This window comes from Ochotona curzoniae, unplaced genomic scaffold (genome assembly GCF_017591425.1).
Source record: "Ochotona curzoniae isolate NIBS_2020 unplaced genomic scaffold, NIBS_Ocur_1.0 scaffold_2587, whole genome shotgun sequence".
Taxonomy (NCBI): Eukaryota; Metazoa; Chordata; class Mammalia; order Lagomorpha; family Ochotonidae; genus Ochotona; species Ochotona curzoniae.
The window spans coordinates 2,981,056-3,004,952 of NW_024467096.1; the positions used below are offsets into that span (position 1 = coordinate 2,981,056).

The following is a 23,897-nucleotide window of genomic DNA, read 5'->3' on the forward strand; positions in this document are numbered from 1 at the left end:
CCATCCCATGGCTGATGCCAGCAGCAGGACTGCAGCCCAAGTCCAAACACAAGATCAGGACTTTAAAAAGTGTCCACTGCCCTTCCCAGCATGGATATTACTGGTGACCTGGACTGGAGCTGTGTCAGCTGAGGGACAGAAGACGGGACAAGGTGGCAGGTGAACAGCAGATGTGCTGTCCAGAGACCAGGAAAAGAGGGGTGTAGTACAGAGTACAGGGTCAAGACCAAGGCGGGATAGAGAGGTGGCAGTGAGTACGCCCAGAGATAGCACTAGTTGCACAACAAAGTTCCTGGGGGACGAACTAAAGGAAGCGCCTGGAACCAAGGTTGGGGTTGGCTGTGGGTCAAGGACCACCTCTTCCGTTATTTTTAAAACACTTTTTATGTATATATTTAGTAAATACATTTTGTAAGCATTTATTTAATATCTGTTTGAAAGGCAGAGTGATACAGAGATGAGAGAAAGAGATCTTCCATCCCAGGGCTGAGACAGGTGCAGACAGGTGCAGGAATGGGGTCTCCTGTGTGGGTAGCAGGGGCCCAGAGGGCTATCACCTGCTGACTCTCTGGGCTCATATGTAGGACCCTGGATCACTGGCAGCGACTCGGAGCTGGTGTTTGGCACAGCTACATGGTGTTGTGGCCCACCTGATATGCCAGCATTCCATGTGAGTGCTGGGTTGAGTTCCTGATGCTCTGCTTCCCACCTGCCTCCCGGCTAGTGTGCCTGGGAAAGCAAGTGGATGGAGTTTCAGGCTCCTGCCTTCAGCCTAGCTCAGCCTTGGCTGTTGCAAATATTTGAGGAGTGAGTGAACCAACAAATGGAAGCTTGCTCTCTCTCTTTCTCCGTCACTCACCTTTCAAATCACCATTTTCTGCTCCCCCCCCCTCATAAAAGTGGCTGGCCGGCCAGAATGCCCACTCCCATTTGTTCAGTTGTAACAGGAAAAATTAGCCAAGGACAGGGAAGGTTCTAGATTTGGTAGCTAAAAACATTGCTGTGTGATGATTGCTTTCTCTGCAAAGCCAGTGGGGCAGCATCGTGGGCTGAAAGCACACGCCAGGGATTTAAGGATGATGGGATTTAAAGGACAGTACGGATAATGTGCCAGGTGGACAACCCCAGGGTGTGAGCACAGGAGACTGGTCCCAGCCTGGGCTGCTCAGACAAGCTCTCATTCATAGTGGGCAGTGTCGGACAGCCACTGGAAAGCAGCTGATGGCAGATCTCACTCAGGGCTGCTGACACCTGGTAATCCCTGGTGAAGGATTCTTCATTGCAAAGAAAGAGGCCTCAGAAATAACAAGAACTCTTCCTAGACCCCCACTGAGGGGCCGCTGTTTCCTCCTGAGGAAAGCTGCCACAGACCTGTTTTCCCAGGTGTTGTTCAAAGAGCCTCAGTTCTGAAGACGTTTTGGGCATCAAGCTGAACAACAGGGTAAGAACAAGGAACAGCAGCACCCACCCTCCCCGCTCCTGAAGACGACCACATGTTCCCTCACAGAAGAGTCAGGAAAGCTTAACAGCTTAACATTGATTTTTGCTTGCAAGTGTTCAACCACAGAGCCCTCTGCCTGATTTACCCACACTCCAATCGGCACTCAAAATTAAATCTGTGGGTCTCACGCGGTTAGGTGGATACCATCACCTGCAGGTACATGCTGGGCAGCCCGAGCAGCACCAGCCCACTGTGGGTCAAGGTCATCACCTGTTTGACATAACTCCTTGGACATCCACAAGGGCTCTTCACAATGCTTGTGGGAAAATAAGCTCAGGAGATCAGCGTGTTTGAATGCAGAAAGTTTTGAGATCCACACAGTGCATTTTCATGCTCTGCATATCCCATGAATGTTGAAGACTCATAGTCATGATCTCAGAAGCTTTCTGCACCTTTGTCTTTGGTTTGCTCAACAACACGGTCATCAGTGAGACAGCTGCATTTTGGGGGAAGAATCCACTACTCAGACAGAAGCACTTTCACATCTGTGAGAAAACCACAGCCCAAGTCAAATGCACTCTAGTCCAAGGGTGTACGAACACGCTGCCGACGCGCATTCTCGGGTCCAGACACCGCCTTATAGGGTGGCCTGACATTTTCTCATGCCCAGGCTACTATCCAAAAATACCCCGGAGACAGGAGCACAGTGGGAACCGGCCTCCCGGAATGTCGCCACGGGCATTAACAAGCGGCAGCTCCGCACGACCACCGGCTTCATCCCTGGGCCGCTAGGCGCTCTCTTCTGCAGGGTCTGCCAGGCGTGGGACGCGGCGAGGGGGGGAGCTGCAAGCACAGGGAAACGGATGCAGCCAGGTTGGCTTCAACACTCTGCTGAATTTCTCCAGAATACGCTTTAAAACCCGACTTCGGGCGCAAGGATGCAAGGCTGGCTTGCCCGGGCATCCTTTGGCCCCAGCTGTTCCGCTGACTGCTCCGGATCGCTAGTGAGGTGCTGCCCCCTGGCGACGAGGCGGGGCTACAACAGCTCGCAGGCGAAACCAGGAGTCTGCTCGCCACCTCGAAGCCAGGGCGAGACACGTGGCCTGGGGAAGAATTCCTTCTGCACCCGCGGATGAGGACGTAGGAAAAAAGATTTCTCCACATGGAGAAGCATTTAGGACATGGGGAGTAGGTGCTGCAATGGGCAGCCACTCACGCTGTTTTTTTGCTTGCCAAATGAGAGCCAATACTAGGCTATACCGTCTTGGGGGAAAGGTGATTTTTTTTTCTGCCCCGTGAATACTAAGGGTATTTTTGTAAAGGAAAGAACACACCAACCAAGTCGTTTCTCACATGTTTAAAAGAAAGTATGGGACAAAACCCACGGGGCTGGCTCTCCTGACTCGGGCTCTGGGGAATGTTAATAGGTATGGCTATTTTTGGTAGTAGTTGCTTAGAACAATTTCTTCATCACTAAAGCCTGTGACAATGAGCCAGGCTTATTTGTGAGGCTGGGATTTTTTTTTTTTTTTTTTAAGTGATAGGAGGAATTGCAAAGCTAGTTTTTCATTCTGGTTAAAGGGGGCAGAGCAACCCAGCAGTATTTCTGGAATGTTCTAACAGTGGGTGTCCTAATTATACCAATGCGCGATTCCTCCAGGCTAAAGCTTGCGTTAGCATGGGATACAGCAACCACAAAGAAGGCCCCAGTGTCTCGTGGCTGGTGGGGTCGCCTCTGCTATTGAAGCCGCCATCCATAACGCCGACCTGGAGGAGAGGCGTTAGTGTGTTGGCCACGCCTGGCTGTGGTCAGGCCCTGCTTGGGGATAACGCATTCCCTCTCCAAGGAAGCCCACACCATCAGGCAGCTGTGAGCTCAGCAAAGCCATGGCAGCCTGGGGACGCGAGGTCATCACCCCTGCCTGCAACCAGGAAGCCCACCAGGAGAGGCTGGCGGAAGTGGCCAGCACAGGACACAGCAGAACTCTGTCTTGAAGGTGGCCACGCTGGGGTGTGAGGGCGACAGGGGTAACTGTTGGGCCTGTGGTGTTAGTTTCGCAAGCCAGGTTACACTAGAATCCCACCTCGTGAACAGACCAGGGTTCTCAGCCTCACATGGATGGAACTCTTGGGTCTCCTGGTCACTCACAGGAGGCATCAGCGGTCTGACCAGGGTGCCGCCTACTAGGAGCGGGGCGAGGCCAGCTGGTTGGGTGGGGAGGGAGGACTCTAGGGAGATCTCTGCAGATTCCTGTGAGGGCAGGGTCATCATGAACAGCAGGAATGGTTCTTTGTGTCTTTGGAATTCCTGAAGCAGTGCATTCAGTCCCAAGTGCGCATGCGTATGTGAGAAATCATTCGGCTCACGGGGCAGGGTTTCCAATCCAGGCAGAGCGCACACCAGTTTATTTGGAAATGCAACACAGATCAGTATTTTATGAACACACCCTGGGATGACAGGAACATTATCAAGTAGAAACGGCTTTCAATGCATGCATAGAAAGTTAAGCATGGTCTCTGAACTCCTTGTTTCTAAATATACAAAAAATACATTTAAATTATAGAATTTGAGTGAATCAAAGACTTATAAAATTACAATTTTGGTTTCCACAACATAGAAAAAATACAAAAATGATTCTGTAGACGGTTGTCTCTTTTTTTTTACCCAAATTTCAAAGGAACATTGACTTTGATGATTTCTAACGTTTCATCTGCAACTCAGAATTAAAAATAATTGGCAGGTTGGAGCCCATCAGTGAGTCATCAAAACAACAAACGAGAACATGAGAGCGTGAGTTCCTTGTGGACCTCTGCAGCTCCTGACCGTTCCCACCTGGCATTAGGGGTGCCTTGCACCGGAGGAAGGATGGTCTGCAATGTGAAGTCGGACCTTGGTGCACTGCACCCTGTGTGATGCAGCCCAGCAGCTGGCGTCCACGGGTGTCTCTGAGGATCCTGAGTCAGCACAAGCCCACCCTTCTGGGAGCCCACTGTGATGGGGACGTGACACGTGCACTCAGGTGGGGAGCCAGGAAGATGCTGACTCTGTGCTCCTGAAAGGCGACTGGTCAAGGCTGCCAAAGTGCCCTGCATTGGCCACATTCCTTGTTGGTGCTCACTGAGATGTGACATTTGGTAAGGTCCGGGGATCTTGGATTCTGAGAGAACACCACTGTTTGAGAGAAGTGAGTTAACCGAGGGAGCAGCAAAGCGGCTACCCAGACAGGTTACTGTAAGGACATCCTGCCTGGCATGGCTCACTTATCTCCCACAAGAATGTTGAAATGTTGATGTAAAAAAATATACACTCGGGCAAAGAGCCCTTCGCAGAAGGAAGTTGCTTGCTGTGCTCATTGCCAAAATCCAGTTTGATGCAGAGCCACTGTGTGTCACACAATGCTTTTCATAAATAGTGACAAATGATCACAGGGGGCCGGATGACCACTCCCACTCCTGCTTCCCCCACTCTGCTTTTCTACCCCATCTTCTACACTATTCCAGAAATAACTGAAAAAGACTGTAACCAAATAAAGTCATAAGGCTAATATAACTCAAGTTGATTCTATTTTACAGTAGAAATACACTTTGGAAGAATAAAAAGGAAGAAAGCATGAAAAATACTTTTTCATACCTTTTTTTTTTTTTAGCGTACCAAATACAATAGATTCTAATCACACACCCAGCTTAAGGGTGGTGCCCTTAAGAATCTGAATATTCAATTCAAAAATAAATTATTACACACCTGCCTGCATAAGTTTTTCAAGCTTCTATGAAAATAAGCATTTAAAAATTGAGTTTTCTGTTACAGCACTCTTGATAGGAACAATTATTTTTAAAAGGATAACTACTCAGTAAGCTACAATTTTGATCTTAATGATCATCCCCCCACATAGACAAAAAAAAAAAAAAAAGACTGGGGAGGCGGGAGGGCTGGGGAGGAGGCTAAGGGCGCCACGAACAGACCCTGTGTGGACAATCCGCTGGCCTCTACGCCTGGCCTCACATTTTCCCCCAGGCCTTGGAGGGGGCTGCCGATGCCCGGCCCAGCCACAGAAAGGTCTGAAGACATTCATCAGTCCCATGGCCTCATGGCCAGGTGGTTTTTCTGGCTGCTCTGGTACACGCAGACAATGCTGCTTTGAGCTCCTGGCTGCCCATCTGGAACAGTTCACAGTCTCTGAATGCAACACTTGGTGAAAATGAACACAGGACCATCATCAGGAAAAGCAGCTGAACACAAGAGTGCATGTTAATTAAAAAATAAAAAGGGTGTGTATAGACGCATTCCCGAGTGTTTCTCTAGACAGCATTAAAGAAAAAAAATATTTACTTTTTTAAAAACCTATCTGAAAGGCAGAATGACAGGGACAGATCCTCCATCCTCCAGTTTGTTCGCCAAATGCCCACGGCAGGGAGGTTTGTGGGCAGGCCGAAGCCAGGAGCCAGGATACCATCTAGACTTCTCCCATGAGTGGCAGAGACCTGTGCCCTACCATCACCTGCTGCCTCTTAAGGGCCAGCTGCAGAAGCTGGATTGCAAGTGGGTGGCTGGTCTTGTCAGCCGTGCTACAGGGCCTGCCCCCGAGACCACGGCTGGAGCAAGCACCTTCCGGGTGTTCTCCCTCACAGGTTCCCTGCTTGGGTGTGACCAGATTGGCTTAAGGCCTGTGCAAGCGATGGTGGACGTTGCTCAGGGGTATGCTGGGGAAGGTACCTGACACAGACCACTTACTGGGCTTGCCTTTTGCAGGCCTGTCATGTGGTAAAAAGAAGACTGAAGCGGAGCTCTTGAGAAGGCGGGTTCTTTACACTGCACACATAACTTACCAAGTTCAAGCACAGTTCTTAGCGGCAGGCAGTCATGACTCAATCGAAAACAAACAGAAGGGTTCAGATTGGTTTTTGATTATGAGCACTACCCTGAAGCTTTGCAGGCATATACATTTTATAATTCATTCACATGATGAAGGTGGGAGTCGGGGTGGGGAGAAGGGTCCCAGCCATAATTTCAGAACATTCCGGAGAACAAAGTTTGCCGCTTCAAAGATACAAGTAGTTTCCAGCATGCAGTCAAAGCACTTTGCAAAGGGGATGCTGAACACGCTGCAGATGGAAACGTGGGCCCTGCTACGAGCTGGGGGGGTGACATCGGGACTCAGACTGGAACTCCCAAGCACTTAGGCTTCAGGCCTTTATTTCTGGGATCTATGGAGAACACACAGGAGGCTAGGGGATGCCACATCGCCTTCTTAGGCCACCCCAGAGAGTGTGGACTCTCTGTGGGGAAGGAGCATGCGCAGATGCACTGGCCAGAATGTTTGATGTAATAGCCTTTGTAAAATCTTCTTTTTTTTTTTTTATTATAAAATCTCAGTCCCGAGTGACATTGGGCTTTTGTTGCTGATATTTTAAAAATAGTACTTACTTATTTTCTATGAAACGTATTGGGAATTCAAAAAGTCTGCAGCATTTTTTTTTTTTTTGATCATTGAAAAGTTGTTTTTTTTTTTAGGGGCAGGGAGCAGTGGGGAAGGAGTTGCAGAAAGCAGGAACTATTCAAACTTCTTGTGTTCTTCAGTATGAGAAAGGACCTTTCTTCTCTGGTGTATCATGTGGAAGTATAACTGGGGGAAAACTGGAAGGAAAGAAAAGGGAAGAATGGTTTAAAGACATGATTTTCCACTGTGTGCACTATTTAAAACCCACAGGCTTCAGACCCTCCTGGCCCTCTGCTTTCTTGCCCAGCAACCAAAGAACATAACCAAGGGTCTTGGTTAAGAGACAACAAACAGGAAGACTCATCTTTTCCTGCCCTGGCTGAGCGGGAGGGACCTGGTGATGGACAGTTAGCTGCTCAAGAAGCTGTAGAGGTGCCAAAGATACTTCTCATCCTCTTGCATACTCTCTTCCTACTGTTCTGGTAAATCCTCACAAACACTGGCAGAGGAATGGAGGAAAGACTCAGGTGCTGGGGCAGTGAAATAGCTGGCCCATGGTCTCAGGGCAAGTTCACAGCAGTCAGAGCCATTGGCCTTGGCCTCATTGCTGTTCCCAGGTGGCAAGCAGTACTACAGCATTTGAAGGGAATCAAACTACTCCTGGCATGGGTGTCACAAAAGGCCCTTATGGGAAGTAAGCCAGAGCCTGGAGAGTCTTTTCTTGTGGTCATCTTACAGACTATGTAGAAAAGCCCCCGCTTGCTACTGAAGTGGCTGGTGCTCCCTTTCTAGGGAATATCTGGAAATGAGGGGGGGAGGTCACTGACATGGATCACAGAGACCTGAGGTCTCAGAGCATCCTGCAATGTGCCATGGTCCCCCACAGCAAAAGACAGAACCCATCCAAATTGCCAGGCTTCTGGGTTCTCCCTCAGCTGCTGGGCCTGGGCAGGAAGTTTCAGTGGTACAAACCCAGAGGACACAGTGAACTTGACAGTGAGAGAGGACTCTCTTGCTATTGAGAGGCAGGAAACATAGCGAGCTCTAGAATGTAAACCCTGGGTGTAAGGATATAATGAAACCATAGAGAATGCTGATTGTCACCATCTAGAAATGGGTCAGTGACATTTCTCTAGAGGGACTTTGGTAAAAGGACATGCTGTGAGCCAAGGATGCTAGGGACTTCTGGGCTTCCAAGCCATTTGCTAGACAGGTTGTGACAGATAAAACTTCACGTCCATGGGCAGCTGTCTGAAGACTCAGTGGCTAGCAGTGGGAACAAATGGGTACTTTCTATTCCTTTATATGCTTTAGAGGTTCCCTAGTGTCCAGGGGAGAGGAAAGTGGTAGTGGTGGGGCGGTCTAGACTGAGTGCACTCGGCAATTTTCTGTAATCTGACCATGACTTTTGAGAAGCCAGGATGCTAATAGTTGTTTCCCCTGAAATACCCAAGTTTTCAGGTTGATCCCTACAGTGAAATGGTTCATAGTGTTCCAGAAGCTTCCATACTGTTTTTAATTATACTGCCCATCAGCAAAAATAATACCTAAGAAAATCTAAGCTCGCCACAGAATCCATCCTTCTGCTCTTCCAATGTGGAGCTGCTGTGTATGCACGGGGAGCTGTCACTGTGTGCTGAGCGTGGCTGTGCCCTTCTCCAGTGAGACAGCCAGTCCCTTTGGGCTCCCTGCCTTCCAGGGGATGGGCATGAGGGAACTGTCAACTTGTACTGAGTCAGCATCATGGGGTCCTTTGCATCTCTCAACCTTTTCCTGTCCCCTCTTCCATGAGTGGTTTTCACCAATTTAGGAGGCTAGGAACAAAGGAGCTGGCTGCCTCCAGACGCCTGCAGATACTGCATAGTGTTGATGCTGTATACTCCATAGGGAGAGGCAGAGAGCCACCCCTTGCCAGGGGTCCCAAGTACCCTAATACAAGAACTGCCGCCCCAAAGCTCATGAGCCATGCTCTGAGCATTATGGATAACAGTGATTGGGACCACAGTGGGTGTTCCTTTATAGAATCAACATGTACCATCAACTTCTCATTGAAGAAGAGTGTAAGAACCACAAAGAAACCAAATTTGGTAAAGGATCCCACAGGTCCATGGTAGCCTCTCTTGTTTTTCCTCATAAATACAAAGTGTTGGAGAGTTGGGAAAGTACAGTGGGCTGGAACGGGCTGTACAAGTTGGTCTCAGCATTAACAACCTGAAGGACCAAATGCACTTGACCAAAACAGGCCAGAATCATAAGGGTGTGGCCCACACCATGGTGATTTGTAACCAGAGGTTGGCGCTGCCATACTTGGCATAGGGTGGAAGTAGGGGAGTCAGGGAAGGGATTGGCAGTGAATCTTGTTAAATTTTATTTGAGATCTATCATTCTCTTGGTTTACAAGAGTTAGGATGCCTTAAAAAAGAAACTATGGGTTGGGCATGTCATATTGTGGTTGATACCACTTGGTTCACATTTTTTTTTAAAGATTTATTTATTTATTGGAAAGTCAGATATACAGAGAGGAGCAGAGACAGAGAGGAAGATCTTCCATCCGATGATCCACTCCCCAAGTGAGCGCAATGGCTGATGCTATGCCGATCTAAAGCCAGGATCCAGGAACTTCTTCCGGGTATCCCACACAGGTGCAGGGTCCCAAAGCATTGGGCCATCCTCAACTGCTTTCCCAGGTCACAAGCAGGGAGCTGGATGGGAAGTGGAGCTGCTTGGATTAGAACCAGCGCCCATATGGGATCCCGGCGTGTTCAAGGCAAGGACTTTAGCTGCTAGGCCACGCTGCTGGGCCCACTTGGGACACATTTTTGCATATGGGAATGCCTGGTTTGGAATCCTGGCTCCACTCCTGAGTCCAGCTTCCTGTTAGTGTGCACCCTGAGAGGCAGTGGGAGATGGCTCAAGTGCCTGGGTTCCTGCCACCCACATAGGAGATCCAAGTGAGTTCTGGGCTCCTGGCTTTAGCCTGGCTCATGGCATTTGGGGAAAATGAACAGACAAGGAAATCTCTCCCTCTGACTTTAAAATAAATAATAAGAAAATATATTAGCTTTGAGCCAAGCGAGGGAGGCTTGTGACTGGGAGAAAAAGGATGGAACGTAGGTAAAGAAAGCAGAGTTCAGTCGGAAGGGGTGTCCTGCCAGTCACTTAAAGACAGCTGGCTCAGGGCAGCAGTGCTCTCTGCTGCCTCTCTGCCTAGGCCAAAGAGGAAAAATCCCACAGGACTGGAATCCTGTCATCTCAGGAGGGCCCCACCACTGTCACAGAAGGTCAGCAGGCTTGACCACCGGGGCACAAAAAGCCATGCAGGTGCACACAGGTGTGGCTATGCTCGTCTCAGCCTAAAGACCGGCAGGGACACTGAGATGGGGAAATCTCAGTATGCACGTGAGCGAGACCTTCCTTTTTTCTCTTTTTTAAATTAAAGGTTGATTTATTTGAAAGTCAGAGTTCTATATAGAGAGAAAGAAAGACAGGAACAGAGAGAGAGAGAGGAGAGAGATATCTTCCATCTACTGGTTCACTCTCCAGTTGGCCACAATGGCTGGGGTTGAGCCAGGCTGGAACCAGAAGGTAGGAGTTTCCTCTGGATATCCCACATGGGAGATCCTCTGCTTTTTCTAGGTGCATTAGCAGGGAGCTGGATAGAAAGTGGAGCAGCTGGGGACTTACACTGGTTTTCTATGGGATGCTGGTGCTGCAATAGCGGCTTGACCTACTATGCCAATGAGCTGGCCCCTACAAGACCCTTCTCAGGGCTTGATTTTGTGGTACCCCGAGTACGTTTCCTGATTATCATTCCCCAGCAGTGCTGCATTCAGTGGTGCCCTGGAGGTAAGAGGCATTACTCCAGATGTGGCAGAATTTCAACTGTTCTCTGAAGACAAGAAAATAAAACTCAAGGAAACAAAACTGAGGTGGCAAAAAGGCATGTTACTTTTTCTTAAAATTTCAGTCTCTTCTATACCTACCTTTGTTTGAAAATTAACTATCTTTTCATTAATGACAGATGACGTTTAGCCATCATGCTCCTGACATTAAAGAGGAGGGCCCAACAATGGGAAAAAAAAGAGTGGAAAATGAATCATGAAGCACAAGTGTGTCCAAGAATTTCTCCAAGAAAAACGTTCACATGAAATCTGGATGTAGTTTTCCCTCACGATGCATGAAATGCAATTTTCCACAGAGGGACACAAACATGACACTTCTGATCGTGCTGATGATTCACAGAGATAAAGCTGCAGGCTGTGTGGATTTAGCTTGAGGTTTCTTGGGGAGTGTGTGTGTGGGGGGCAGAATATAGCAGCCTTTATCAGCTACAGTAAGATTCAGTGTTATAATGGCTACAGACACAGCTAAATGAGAAGACACAGCCACACTCTGTCCTTGGAATGTGGGCACCCGTCACAGGGCTTACAGCAGAACATCAGGAATCCAGAAGAGGGTTGCTTTAGGCTCCTGTCCTGGGTCCCCAGGACTGGCGCCCTGCAGGAGCACCAGCCACATCCTCCTCTCTGTCCCTGAGGATGCTGGGGCCGCCAGATGCTGCACACATTCATTCTCCAGCAGTGCAACAAAGTGGCCGGAAACCATCCTGAAGGGAACACCCCACCCTGTTCATATGGGTTCAGTGATCAGCAAGAAAGTTGAGAAAGAGAAGACATGCCTTTTTTTATTTGGGGATTTGTTTCCAGTTAATGACCAATTCCTTAAAGTGAAACTGGTGAATCTATCTATTGTGATATGGTAAGCAAAGCACAAAAACCTCTGGACAATGCTTTTTACCTCTGCTCAGCAGTAGTTCTTAAGAGACCGAAAAACCAATCCACAGGGAATGTGTTGGGGACTTCTCTGCTTTCCAGCCAGTGCTCCTTGTCCTATGTAGCTAACCTAACCTGGTATTTGTGGGTTTCCAGCCCACCTATGGACAAGGGCTGCATCTTGGGCAGCTATACCAAGAAGGCTTATTCTTTAGTCAGGAGGTACCAGAGAAAATCCCTGTCGATGGCCAGCATCTAACATTCCCGATCAGTCAAACTGCCATTGATTTGGATATGGCACCCAACTAATCAGGGCTGGTTCCTGCAGTGGCACATTTACAGCTAAGTCAGTTCACGCAGGAATGGTTACTCACGTGGAATGTAGGAGATCATGATCAGAATCAGGAACGCGTAGTAGTCAAAGGAGAAGTTGTATTTGTTAGGAAGACTGATGGAGTAGAGGCCAGCTTGCCTGACAAAGGGCAGGGCCGCGTAGATGGTGAGCAGCTCTCCTGACACACCCATCGGGTACAGCACGATGAACAGTGTGTATCTGAAAGGAGACAAGAGGGGACAAAACCCTCAGCACTGAGGCACAAGGCCAGTTTTATGGAAAGACACTTCCATCTTCTCGTCGGTGCTGACCTTCTAGAAAGCTCCCTTGCTATCTTTTCCCATCTATCTGTTGTTTAAGTTCAACTTGTGCAAGCTGGTTTTTGAAAGGGACTCATAGCAGGTATATGTTTTCAAAAGTTCTAAGACCAAATACAGGATGAGGCCTGACTCAATCCACAACCCTGGAAACCAGCTAAGGTGATGGCACATGCTGGTAAGGCAGAGGTGAACCCGAGGCATGCTTTACATCATCCTGGGGGTAGTGGGAGCCAGCAGGGGTGGAAGGTACTTGAATTCCTACAACACACCCTGATGCCTGGTGTGTGGACTGAAAAAAGAAGTACCTGTGAAAAATGAAGTTGACTCTAATTGAGCACACTAATTTAAAATTCATAATAGCTTTTGGTCATTATGTGATTTTTCAATTATGAAAACCCTGCAGTTGACTGTCACCTGGGAGCAGTTAGCACCCCAGGAAGCAGTTGCAAGGCAGAGGTGCGGCTGCTACAGGAATCTTCAGCTCAGAGGTCTCAGCTGTCTGTGGCTTACAACAAGCACTGCACTCTGTACTTCCAGGCCTGGGAATTTTGCTGAGACCTTTACACAAATAAAGGGGCAACATTCCCCATGGCCTATATTACCTATGATAAGGAGTAGAGTGCAGAAGGAGGAATCCTTTGTGGGACAATGAAGAACAATGGGCAAAAGGTGCTGTTGCTTAGTTGGCCAGTGAAATCAGGGCATGGTCAACAAGCCCCCTGGGAACCCAGAGCAGGTGGTTGTTCACGTCAGTTAATAACTGCTGCTTCCCTTTCTCCCCTTTCCTGAGAAAAAGGTTCATGGTGAAAAGCAATAAAAATAAAGAGGCGCTCTCACACTTGAAATGTCAGCAGTAACTGGATTATGTCCTAAATTTAACCATCAAAACTCATAAATGGCCCGGGAACCATGGTTTTCCTTCTATAAAGGGAGGCATTCTGACCCAAGGATAACCTGCAGCCTTCTACTTTTGTCACTCCGCCTTCACTTCCCATCCTTCATGGTCTTTTTCAATTTTAGAAAACTGCTTACAACTTTATCATGGATTTTAAGGTAACTGATGAACTGTTAGCCTTTTATCTAACTTATAAGGACTGTCATTGGTAAAAAAGAAAAGCAAAATAAAAATAAAACCAATAAGCCAATACTGCCATGGGGATGTTTGTTATTAACTAAAGATTAATTTAAATGTTATAGGCTCTTGGTAAAATTGGGACTATCAGAATTGAATTAAGTCCAAAAAAAAAAAATCATTATGGCAGAGTCTTACAGTAAAAGTTAGTATGGAAAACAAAGGGATTATCCATCAAATCTGTTGAATAATTTCAGTGTATGTGTTGCCAAAGTGAGCACCTCTGCTGAATAATTTAACCTTATTGATCCCAATGACAGTAAGTGGGTAAAATGCAAAAAACGGAAGTGATTTTATTACTGGAGGTCAGTAGAGACTCTTCCCCTGATGAAATCTACGTACAGTTTTCCACCCAACTTGTCTCTGACAATTTTAGCTTCAGAAACTAGGAGGTGGTGTTTACAAGGCCCTGTAGGGCACCACAGCAACAGGACAATGTCAAGGGTCAATCTTGGTCCCACAGATGTTTTACCTGGCCCACTTGATGAGGTAAGGCAGATGGTTTAAAAGACTGAATGTGTAAAAGGAGTAGCGGATAATTTCTGTGATGGTCCAGGCAATAACAAACAGGAGGACGCTGTCTTCACTCTGCACCTGAAGGAAAAGGGAAGCAGATGGAAGCAAACATTTAGGAGAAGTCAAGCAGGGAGGCCTTGCAAGAGCAGCACAGGAGCTTGCAGTCTGCACCCTCAGAGGCCATGTGCAGCAGAAATGGGCTTCCAAGTGCAGGGACATGCGCCTGTGACAACAGCTGTGGGCATTCAGTGGGCAGGGCCTGGGTGGGCTGCCTGTTGAGGGCAGGTGGCCACACAGGAGAATCCTAAACGCTGGAGGCCGTCGGGGAGAAACTGACGTGGTGCCTGACTTCCTGCCCACTCCTCTGATGCCTGTTGCAAGGGATGGGGGCTGATGGGAGTGGGAGTCCTGGCAGTTATGGAGGGAGGGTGTGTGGGAGGGCAAATTGGTGACAGGCTTGGGATCCGCTATGGAGCATTTCAATGTGATTTGCATGATAAATGGAGATCCAGAGAGATGTCAAAAGAAGGGGAATACAATGATGAAAGCACAGCTGAAGATGAGGCTGGGGGTTGGATGAACTCTTGTGAGGTCAGAGTAGCAGGCTAGGCCTGGCTCAGCTCCTCAGCCACAACAGAAGCCTCCATGCTGGCCACGGGAGGCAGACAGGGTCAGGGGGCCCCTGCTGTTCCCAGCCTCCCAGCCTCCTTGGAAGCCGTTTTTAGACTAAGAAAAAAAAAAAATCCCAATGACCTTTTTAAAGAACCCCTCAGAGGCTTTGTAGGGAGATGTTCTGGAAATATATGCTGTGGCATCAACTTCCAGCAGTTCTCCCCATCCCACCCTCAGTGATTGCTCATCAGCCATGAGAAACAACGTTCAATCCACTTCAGTTTCCACAGAAGCCCATGAGCTGGACCAGAACAGAAAAGGTTACCACTTGTCAACCCAACAAATCCCAACTACCAGAGGGACTTTCTGTTTCACTCCCAACACACCTAAGGGAGCAAGAGGCTGGCCTTCCAGTCCTAACTTTTTTTTTTTTTTTGCTTCTTTCCATTTGTGATGTTAACAGTTTTTTAGCACTTACATTCTTTCCGAGAAAGTGTACATAGAGCAATCCACCTACACGATGAAGTAAGTCGTCATTTACATAGCTATTAACTAAATTGCTCTGACAAAGGATTTCATAAATGCACAGTTACTATTCTCTAATAATAATAAGAACTTTATACTGTCAAGAGCAAGAGTACTTTTTGTTTTCTTGGGGCTTTTCTGTTAGCCAAAGTGCAGAGAGAGCTAAAGCTTTAAGCCTTTTGGGTTGAGATCTGTTCAGTGCGGCCTGAGATCCTCCCTTCACCCTGTATGTCCATATGGAGAGCACACTCTGCTCTTGGCCATATCCTGTAATCCTCTTCGCTTAAGGAGATGACAGGTCCTTACACCGATGGCTAAAACCTTGCTCCAAGAGCTCCAGGTTCTGAAAGGCTCTGCATCAGGATGGTCTTGGAAGCAGGGAGTGTGTTTTAGTCTTGTTTTCTTTCCCAGAAGTGCTCTGTGCTTTCCACCAAGGAGGAGCTCAAGAAGCACTTGGGGAGCAGGAGAATTCAGTCCTAATCGGATCGCTGCAGGACGCAGTTCCCTTTCTTTGGGTACCTGACAGTCATTTCTCTGCCATGTTGCTGCAAACAAGCAGTGTGTACCCTCCTCTCTCCCAGTGAAACGCAGCCAAGGGGCTTCACAGCTGTACTTGGGGCAGCCAGCTTCAGTGCTTAGCCCGAGTCGGCTCTCAGAGTCCAGTCATGAAGATGAGGGGAGACATTTTCTTTTTTAGGCTGAGATATGAGAAATGACTGCTTTGTCCAAAATGGTAACTTACATCTATAGGAAATGTCACTCTATAATCAAGTATGAACTTGATTTGGAAAGAATGGATATTGTGGTGCAGCACGTTAAACCACTTCTTGGATTCCTGCATCTCATACTGGAGTACCAATGCAAGTCCCAGCTATTCTGCTTCAGACCCAGCTTCTTCTTAAGGCCCCCGGGAAGGCAGTGGAGGTCCAGGGTCCTGGCTTTGGCCCGGCCCAGTCCTGGCTGTGGTAGGTATATGGAGAGTGAGCCAGATAGGATAAAGACCTTCTCTTTCTCTCTCTCTCTGTAGTACATATGTCTCTCTAACTTCCTCTGTCACTCTGCCTTTCAAATAAAATAAACAAATGAATAACAACCAAATCTTTAAAAAAGGAGATGGACTTGGATAAAAGCAGAAGTCAAAATTATCTGATTTTCAGGTAATTTCCAATAACACAAAACAAAGGCAAAATATAATGAATGCATTACATAGTCAGTACCATCAAAGAAACTCCAACACCTCTGTACACTCATGCTCACATCAGCATTTATCCATAACAGTGAAAAGGTGGAAGCAACTCATGATGTACAATAAATACCACGGGATACTAGTCAGCCTCGGAAAGGAAAGAGATTCTGACACATGCTACAACAGGGATGGACCTAGCAGGTAATATGCTAAGTCAAATATGCCAGGAGCAAAAAGATAGGGACTGTAGGATTCCATTTAGGAGAGGTACCTCGAGAAGTCAAGTTCAGAAATGGAAGGTGGCTAGGAGATGGGGTGCAGTAAAATAAGAACTTAGGTTTTCTTGACATAGAAATTTACTTTGTATCATCTGAGGATGGACAGTTGTGACCGCTATAGCAGAGCAGGAATGTCCTTACTGCATCTGGACTGCACACTTAAAAACAGGTGAAAATCGGACAGGCATTTAGCATTTGCCTAAGATGTTGCTTGGGACGTTGGCAACTTTTACAACAGTACTTGGGGTCAAGTCCTAGCTCTCCTTCCGATGCTGGCTTTCTGCTAAAGCATATCCTGGGAGGCACAGGTGAAAGCCCAGTTAGGGTTCATCCATTTAGTAGACCCAAACTGAGTTCCAGACTCCTGTCTTCAGCTTGGCTCAGCCTGTCTATTGTCAGCAATTAGAGGGTGAGTGAGCAGATGGGCGAGCTCTCTGTCTATATCTCTCTCTGCCACTGTGCTACAAACAAAAATGGTTTTATGCTATGTATGTTTCACTAGAATAAAACAAATCTAAAAAATAAAAAACAACACTTGGTAAGATAAAATTTAACAGAGTTACATGTAAAGTAACATACGATTTGGCAACAATGAAAGAACCATAGTATTGGTGCAGACTCAGTTTGTAACACCAAGAGCTGGAGGTCTGGGGCACCACATGCCTCAGAGGAACCAATGTGGTGGCAGGCAGCTGTTAAAACATGTGCAAACCTAGCCCTTAACCATAGAGTCCCATTCTGTTGACTATCTAAAAGGACTCAACTCCACCCAGGGATAAGGGTTTACCCTGGAAAAGGAGAAAGGGAAGTGCTTTAAGATCCTCCAGGGCATCATGTGCAAGAGGCACAGCAAGTGAAACTCAAGGGTAAAACCAACCCCAATTCTGGAAGAAAAAAAAAAAAAAGGAAAACTATGTAAGCAATTCAGCCTCCTCAGGAAGCTGCTGCTGCCTTACAGGCCCTGGAAATATCCACACTAGGCCTGCCAGTGTAGCCCTTCAATGGATGAAGGGCAGAGCTGGATGGGACCAGGAGGGACTCCCAGCTGTTCTGCAATGGACAGATGTGTGTATATGACATCCTGCTGGAAACACACAAACTGGCTATCGCTAACTTCCTTACTTGACTCAAAATCATCACTACTGGAGGGAAAATGGGCAAAGACTTCAATAGCACTTCTTAAAAGAAATTTCCCGGGGCAGGCATTGTGGTTTAGTGCTTTAAGACACAGCTTGGGACACCTACATGGTTTGGGTCCTGGCTCTTTTGCTTCTAATCCAGCTCACTACTACTGCATTCTGGGACATAGCAGGTGATGGGTCAAGTACTTGGGTCCCTGTCACCTATGTGGGAGACCTATGTGGGAGAATGTGCAGTTCCTGGCTCCTGGCTTCAGCCTTGCTCAATCCCGGGTGTTGTGGGTAACTTGAGTAAAACGATAGCTGGAAAAATTTATTACTTTGCCTTTCAAATAAATAAGTGAATAAACAAAGAAAATAAGAAGTTTAAAATATCCTCAAAGATATGCATGCAAGTGTCTGTGGTAGTATTTGCAATAGTGGAAAAGTAAAATCAACCCAAATATTCATACCCATCAACTGGTGAATGAGTAATAAAATGTGCTGTATTCTCACAGAATGGAACACTACACAGCCACAAAAAAATACTGATATGAAAGCATACTTGAGCCTAAAAAAATGATGCTGTCAAAAAAATCAATGCAAAACAGCCACATATTATGTTTCATTTATGTAAAACACCCAGAAAAGGCAATTCTAGAGGTAGAGAGTAAAATAATTCAGGGCTGGGAGTGGGAATCAACTAGAAGGGTAGTGTGGTAATGGAAATTTTTTTTTTTAAAGATTTATTTATTTATTGGAAAGTCAGATATACAGAGAGGAGCAGAGACAGAGAGGAAGATCTTCAGTCCGATGATTCACTCCCCAAGTGAGTGCAATGGCCGATGCTATGCCAATCCAAAGCCAGGATCCAGGAACTTCTTCCGGGTATCCCACATGGGTGCAGGGTCCCAAAGCTTTGGGCAGTCCTCGAGTACTTTCCCAGGCCACAAGCAGGGAGCTGGATGGGAAGTGGAGCTGCCGGGATTAGAACCGGCACCCTTGTGGGATCCCGGCATTTTCAAGGCGAGGACGTTAGCCACTAGGCCACACCACCAGGCCCGTGGCAATGGAAATGTTAACATTAGGTTATGGTGATAAATGGCTGCAAAATATGGCTAACTCACTACAAAGCATGGAACTATGCAATTAAAGGAATGTGAATTTTACAAACTCTACCTCCAGGAAGTTGTCTTAAAGAAGAGTAAGAGATTTGCTTTAAATACATATTATTGCCTTTCATGGGGGAAGGGAGAGAAGGGACATAATGGGGACCTGGCAATGCTCATGAGGAAGGTTATGGCTAGGATGCCAAAATGTCTGAAAGCCAGGCTTCCAGGGGGCTCATCTACAACAATGGGCATAGGCAATAGTGTGGGCACGGGCACACAGCCCTTCCCTTGGAGAAGGTTCCTACTGCCTGGCCCAGCTCTACGTGTATTGGATACTCCATGCTGCAGACGCTGGGTTCTCCCACTCCTGCTCTAGAGCGAGGGAGGAGGCGGTAGGCTGTGGGTGGCTTGTGCAATTTAGCCAGGGGAGTTTACATAGAAATTCAAGCTGGAGAAACAAATGAGAGCAAGAGAAAAAAAGCCTTTACACACAAATAGCATCATATGTTTGACTTTAAAAAGCACAAGGAGTATCACCAGTACATGAAAAGCTGTCATTTTTTTTACTGCATTCAAAGAAAAACAGATGGTGACACATAAGAAAATTGGTATTGTAAGGGCTGGCACAGTGGCTCAATGGGCTAGTCCTCCACTCCCAAGTGCCACCATCCCATATGGTGCCAGTTCATGTCCCGGCTGCCCCAGTTCCCATCCAGCTCCTTGCTTGTGGCCTGAGAAAGCAGTAGAGAATAACCCAAAGCCTTGGGACCCTGCACCCATGAAGAAGAAACCCCGGCTACTTCCTGGCTTTGGCTCTTGGCTTGGCTCAGCTCAGCTCCATCCATTCAGGCCATTTGGGGAGTGAATCAGCAGTTGGAAGATGTTTTTCTCTGTCTCTCCTCTTTCTAAATTTGCCTTTTCAGTGAAAATACATAAATCCTTTTAAAAAGTTGCTATTATAGAAACTATTTGTTCTTAGCATTTTGGAGTCTACTGCTTAGCACTCTGATTGTTTCAGAGAAACTCCCTGACCGTGCCTTATGGTAAACATTCCCTCTTCCTCTTGAAGCCCCTTTCATCCATGAAGGCAAGAGAGTCTAGGAAGAATCCAAGAGTGAATTTATCCAAGGCTCCTCAGGCTGCCACAACAGAGTATCACAAATTGCCCGGGGGCTTTCCCAGGGCTCAGGAGTCTGAAGTACAAGACTAGGGTGGCAGTAGGGCCGGTTTCTGGTGAGGTCTTTTCTGTCCTGTAGACAGCCTCCTTCCTGACCAGCCCTCATATGAAGTCGGGCCTTGGGGATCAATCTCTAAGGTGTCTCCCCTCAGCAGGACTTCAACTTGAGGCGCAGTGAGTGGGGCTGGGGGATATACTTCAGTCCAAGGCAGTGTTCTATACCTATTTGTGAACTTTTCCCACAAGGGGCTAGATGGTCAATAGTTTAGACTTGGCTGCACCACATGTGACCTCTGTCCTTTAGTCACTGTTGCTATTTACACCTTTTATAAGACAGGAAATCTACCACACATTATGGACTGAATGTGGGCCAAGGCCAAACCTTGCTCTAGATGACCTAGATGCACTTGACTCCTACCCCAAATTTCCCTACTGTGACCTCTCTACCACACAAATACCACTGTCCAAGTGCCCTTTGCCAGGCAGTAAGTAGGAAAGGGATTAGGAAGAAGTCTTTACAACCTATGGACACTAAGCAGAAGCATCTTTCTAAGAACAGAGCTCTGATGAGGTATCTCCTTAAAATCCCAGTCATCTCTTGGTGTGCAGGGTTGAAATACACATACAATGAAATCTGCCATTTCAGCCCTTCTTAAGTGGCATTAAGGACACCCATTGTGCTGCCATTATCACTATCCATTTTCAGAAACATGTTGCGTAAGTGGAATCACTCAGCTTTTGTACTTCTGGGTTTGCCTTGCTTCACTTAGCAGCACACTTTCAAGGCCCAGTCCCATCACAGCACAGATCAGGATTTCCTTCTTCTTCAATGCTGAATAGTGTTTTCCTTCTTTCTTTCTTTCTTTCTTTCTTTCTTTCTTTCTTTCTTTCTTTCTTTCTTTCTTTCTTTCTTTCTTTCTTTCTTTCTTTCTTTCTTTCTTTCTTTCTTTCTTCCTTCCTTCCTTCCTTCCTTCCTTCCTTCCTTTCTTTCTTTCTTTCTTTCTTTTTTGAAAGTCAGATTTACAGAGAAAAGGAGAGACAGAGACAAAAATCTTTCATTGATGGTTCACTCCCCAAGAGGCCAGAGCTGAGCCAGACTAAAGCCAGGAGCCAGGAGCCACCTCCAGGTTTCCCACACAGGTACAGGGTCCCAAGGCTCCGGGCTGTCCTCAACTGCCTTCCTAGGCTACAAGCTGGGAGCTGAATGGGAAGCAGAGCAGCTAGGATACAAGCCGGTGGCCACATAGGTGGCCACATGGCACATTCAAGGTGTGGATTTTAGCTACTAAGCTACTGTGCCAAGTCCAATGTTCTTTTTTTTGTATAAAGGACATGTCAAAGAGTTCATGGAAAAATGGAATTAGGAGGTAAGATTACCTTGGTGTAAAAAAAATGCTGAAATTCATATATACAAGGACTTTTCAAAAAGTTCATGGGAAATGTTTATTACAAATGAACTACGCATGTTGCAAACAAAAGGAACAAATAAGCCAATATATTTTGATAAATCAACTTCTCACTATTGAAGGAGAGACTTTACAAACATGGAAGGAGGAGTGGCAGAAAGAACAGTGAGTTATTTATTGTATGAGACTATAATTAGAGACTTGATATTAACTCATGATTACTCTACATTCTCTGTATATACATATATACATTCTTTATTATTATTTTTTTTTATTGGAAAGGCAGATATACAGAGAGGAGAGACAGAGAGGAAGATCTTCCGTCCGATGATTCACTCCCCAAGTGAGTGCAACGGCCGATGCTATGCCAATCTGAAGCCAGGAGCCTCTTCCAGGTCTCCCACGTGGGTGCAGGGTCCCAAAGCCTTGGGCCGTCCTCAACTGCTTTCCCGGGCCACAGGCAGGGAGCTGGAAGGGAAGTGGGGCTGCCGGGATAGAACCGGCGCCCATATGGGATCCTGGGTGTGCAAGGCGAGGACCTTAACCACTTGCGCCACCGCGCTGGGCCCCATATATACATTCTTATACATACAACATAGCCATATAAACACCTTCAAATGGATAACTGTATTTTAGATACACACAGATATACATGTATACAAGCACATATACAGATATAGATGGTGTGCCCAAGTTCTCCCTACTGAAAGTCATGATGATGCAGGAACAACGAGCTCCCTAACAAGTCAGATTTTGGTTCCTAAATATCATCCTCCACTGAAAGAAATGAGGGCTCCTTGACAAGATGGCTGATTCCAGAGCTGGGCTAAAGTACAAGGTAACTCTAGATATCTTTTTGCACCAGAAGTTAAGAAAATTGTCAATGAATGATGGAGGAAAGTCAAAAGGACCAGGATACAGGGCTTTTACTGGCCAAATCACAGACAATGTTTGTATCAAATTAAATGATATGATAATCCATTTAATTTTATAGGAAATCATGCTTTCAAATGGACACAAAAAAGTCAACAGAATAAAGGGAGAGTTCTTTAGAATGTCAAATAATAGGCATAAAAAAACAGAAACATTCATCACTGAGGGACCATCATAGAGGTGGCTGATAACAGGCAGCAGCCCATCTTGCAAAAACTCATCAATAAAATAAAGGGAATGGTAAAGTGAAGGTGGAAACACCTGGGTGACATCAACAGGAGCAGGTGATGGTGACCACCGTCACCAGGGCCGGGGCAGAAATCCTTGCCCACAACACCAGGCTTGAATCTGAGGAAACCCTGGATGGTTGAGGTTGAAGGTCATTACAACTATCAAGGACATAAGGGGTGGGGCAAGACCGAGGAGTTTTTCCAGAAGGTAGGAATCAGAAGACTTGGCCATGAAATGTAACACTAAGTGGCAGGGACACTGTGTCTTTCCTTCTTGTGCATTGTGCTTAGCCCAAGCCCGCAGCCCAGGAGACAGCAAAGAAAGGCCTGTCATCCCAGAAAGGAAAACCAGACAGGCTCTGCCTGGACCAGTGAGACATGAATGGTACACATGGTTGGACAGCAGTATTGTAGCAGGGCTGACTTCCCACTTGGGAGAGTTGTACGCAGGTGACACAAGAGTGTCTGAAATATATACATATTCAATGGGCAGGCAGGGTGACAAGGCACTAGGTACAGGCTTGCCCTCAAGAAAAAGGCAAAAGATAAAACAGGGAGGACAGGGTGTTGTAAACAGATGGTAGGCAGAGGGACAAACCAGTGAAGCACCTGCATGAAAGTAGTATGGAGTTCTTTGTTTGGGAGGCTTTTTTGTACAATTGAAATTATTTCAAAACAGATGATTTTTAAAATCACCTAAATATTAAGCATCTGCATCAGAAGATAGAATTAGAAGCAGGCACAGCTATCATTGGGCTTGTAGTCCAATGATTCTGGACCTGAAGCCTCAGAATCTGCTGAAAGAGGCAGGCTACCGTAATGCTAACACTGATACAGGAGCACCCACTGCAACACACCACTAAGGGCACACTCCCAGGAGGCACCTGCAGAAAAGGCAGCGGGCAGAACGCTGAGCCTCCACTTGCACCCCCAGTGTTATTTTCCTTGACTATAAATACGCCCCCCCCCCCATGGCATGTGCACAGATTTATTCTGAGGAAGGGCTAACTTAATTAATCTGCAACATTAAGTTTCTAATAAATGCTTTAGATTAGGATAATAATGATGATTAACTTAATGGTAATTCCCATTAGCAGGGCTAATTATTCCTCGTGTAAGATAAAAGTAATTATGCATACATTTTCACCAGCCACTGTGAAACTATTTTAGTAAGTATAAAGAACATATTCATTTCTATTTGAAAAGTCAACTATATTTCTGTTGTAAACTTCAGGATATAGCGAAGAATGCAAAGCAGTAGTACAGAAATTTGTCACTAAAATTCTTTTAAAACACTAAGATATGTTAATACTAATATATGGCCAACATGTATTGAGGAATTTTTAAGCACCAGGTGCTTCTGAAAG

General features: G+C 46.5%; 1 protein-coding gene across 1 annotated transcript in view; it reads right to left on the bottom strand.

The window, feature by feature from the left end:
* Positions 1-6,878: 6,878 nt before the first annotated feature.
* HACD2 (3-hydroxyacyl-CoA dehydratase 2) overlaps positions 6,879-23,897 on the bottom strand; it is an 82,623-nt gene continuing 65,604 nt past the window's right edge. Inside the window, exons 5-7 of the mRNA XM_041002669.1 lie at positions 13,910-14,031; positions 12,026-12,204; positions 6,879-7,076 (exon numbers count right to left, since the gene is read on the bottom strand). Coding sequence (XP_040858603.1) covers positions 6,994-7,076; positions 12,026-12,204; positions 13,910-14,031 — 384 coding nt within the window. The 3' untranslated portion in view covers positions 6,879-6,993. The remainder of the gene's footprint in view (positions 7,077-12,025; positions 12,205-13,909; positions 14,032-23,897) is intronic.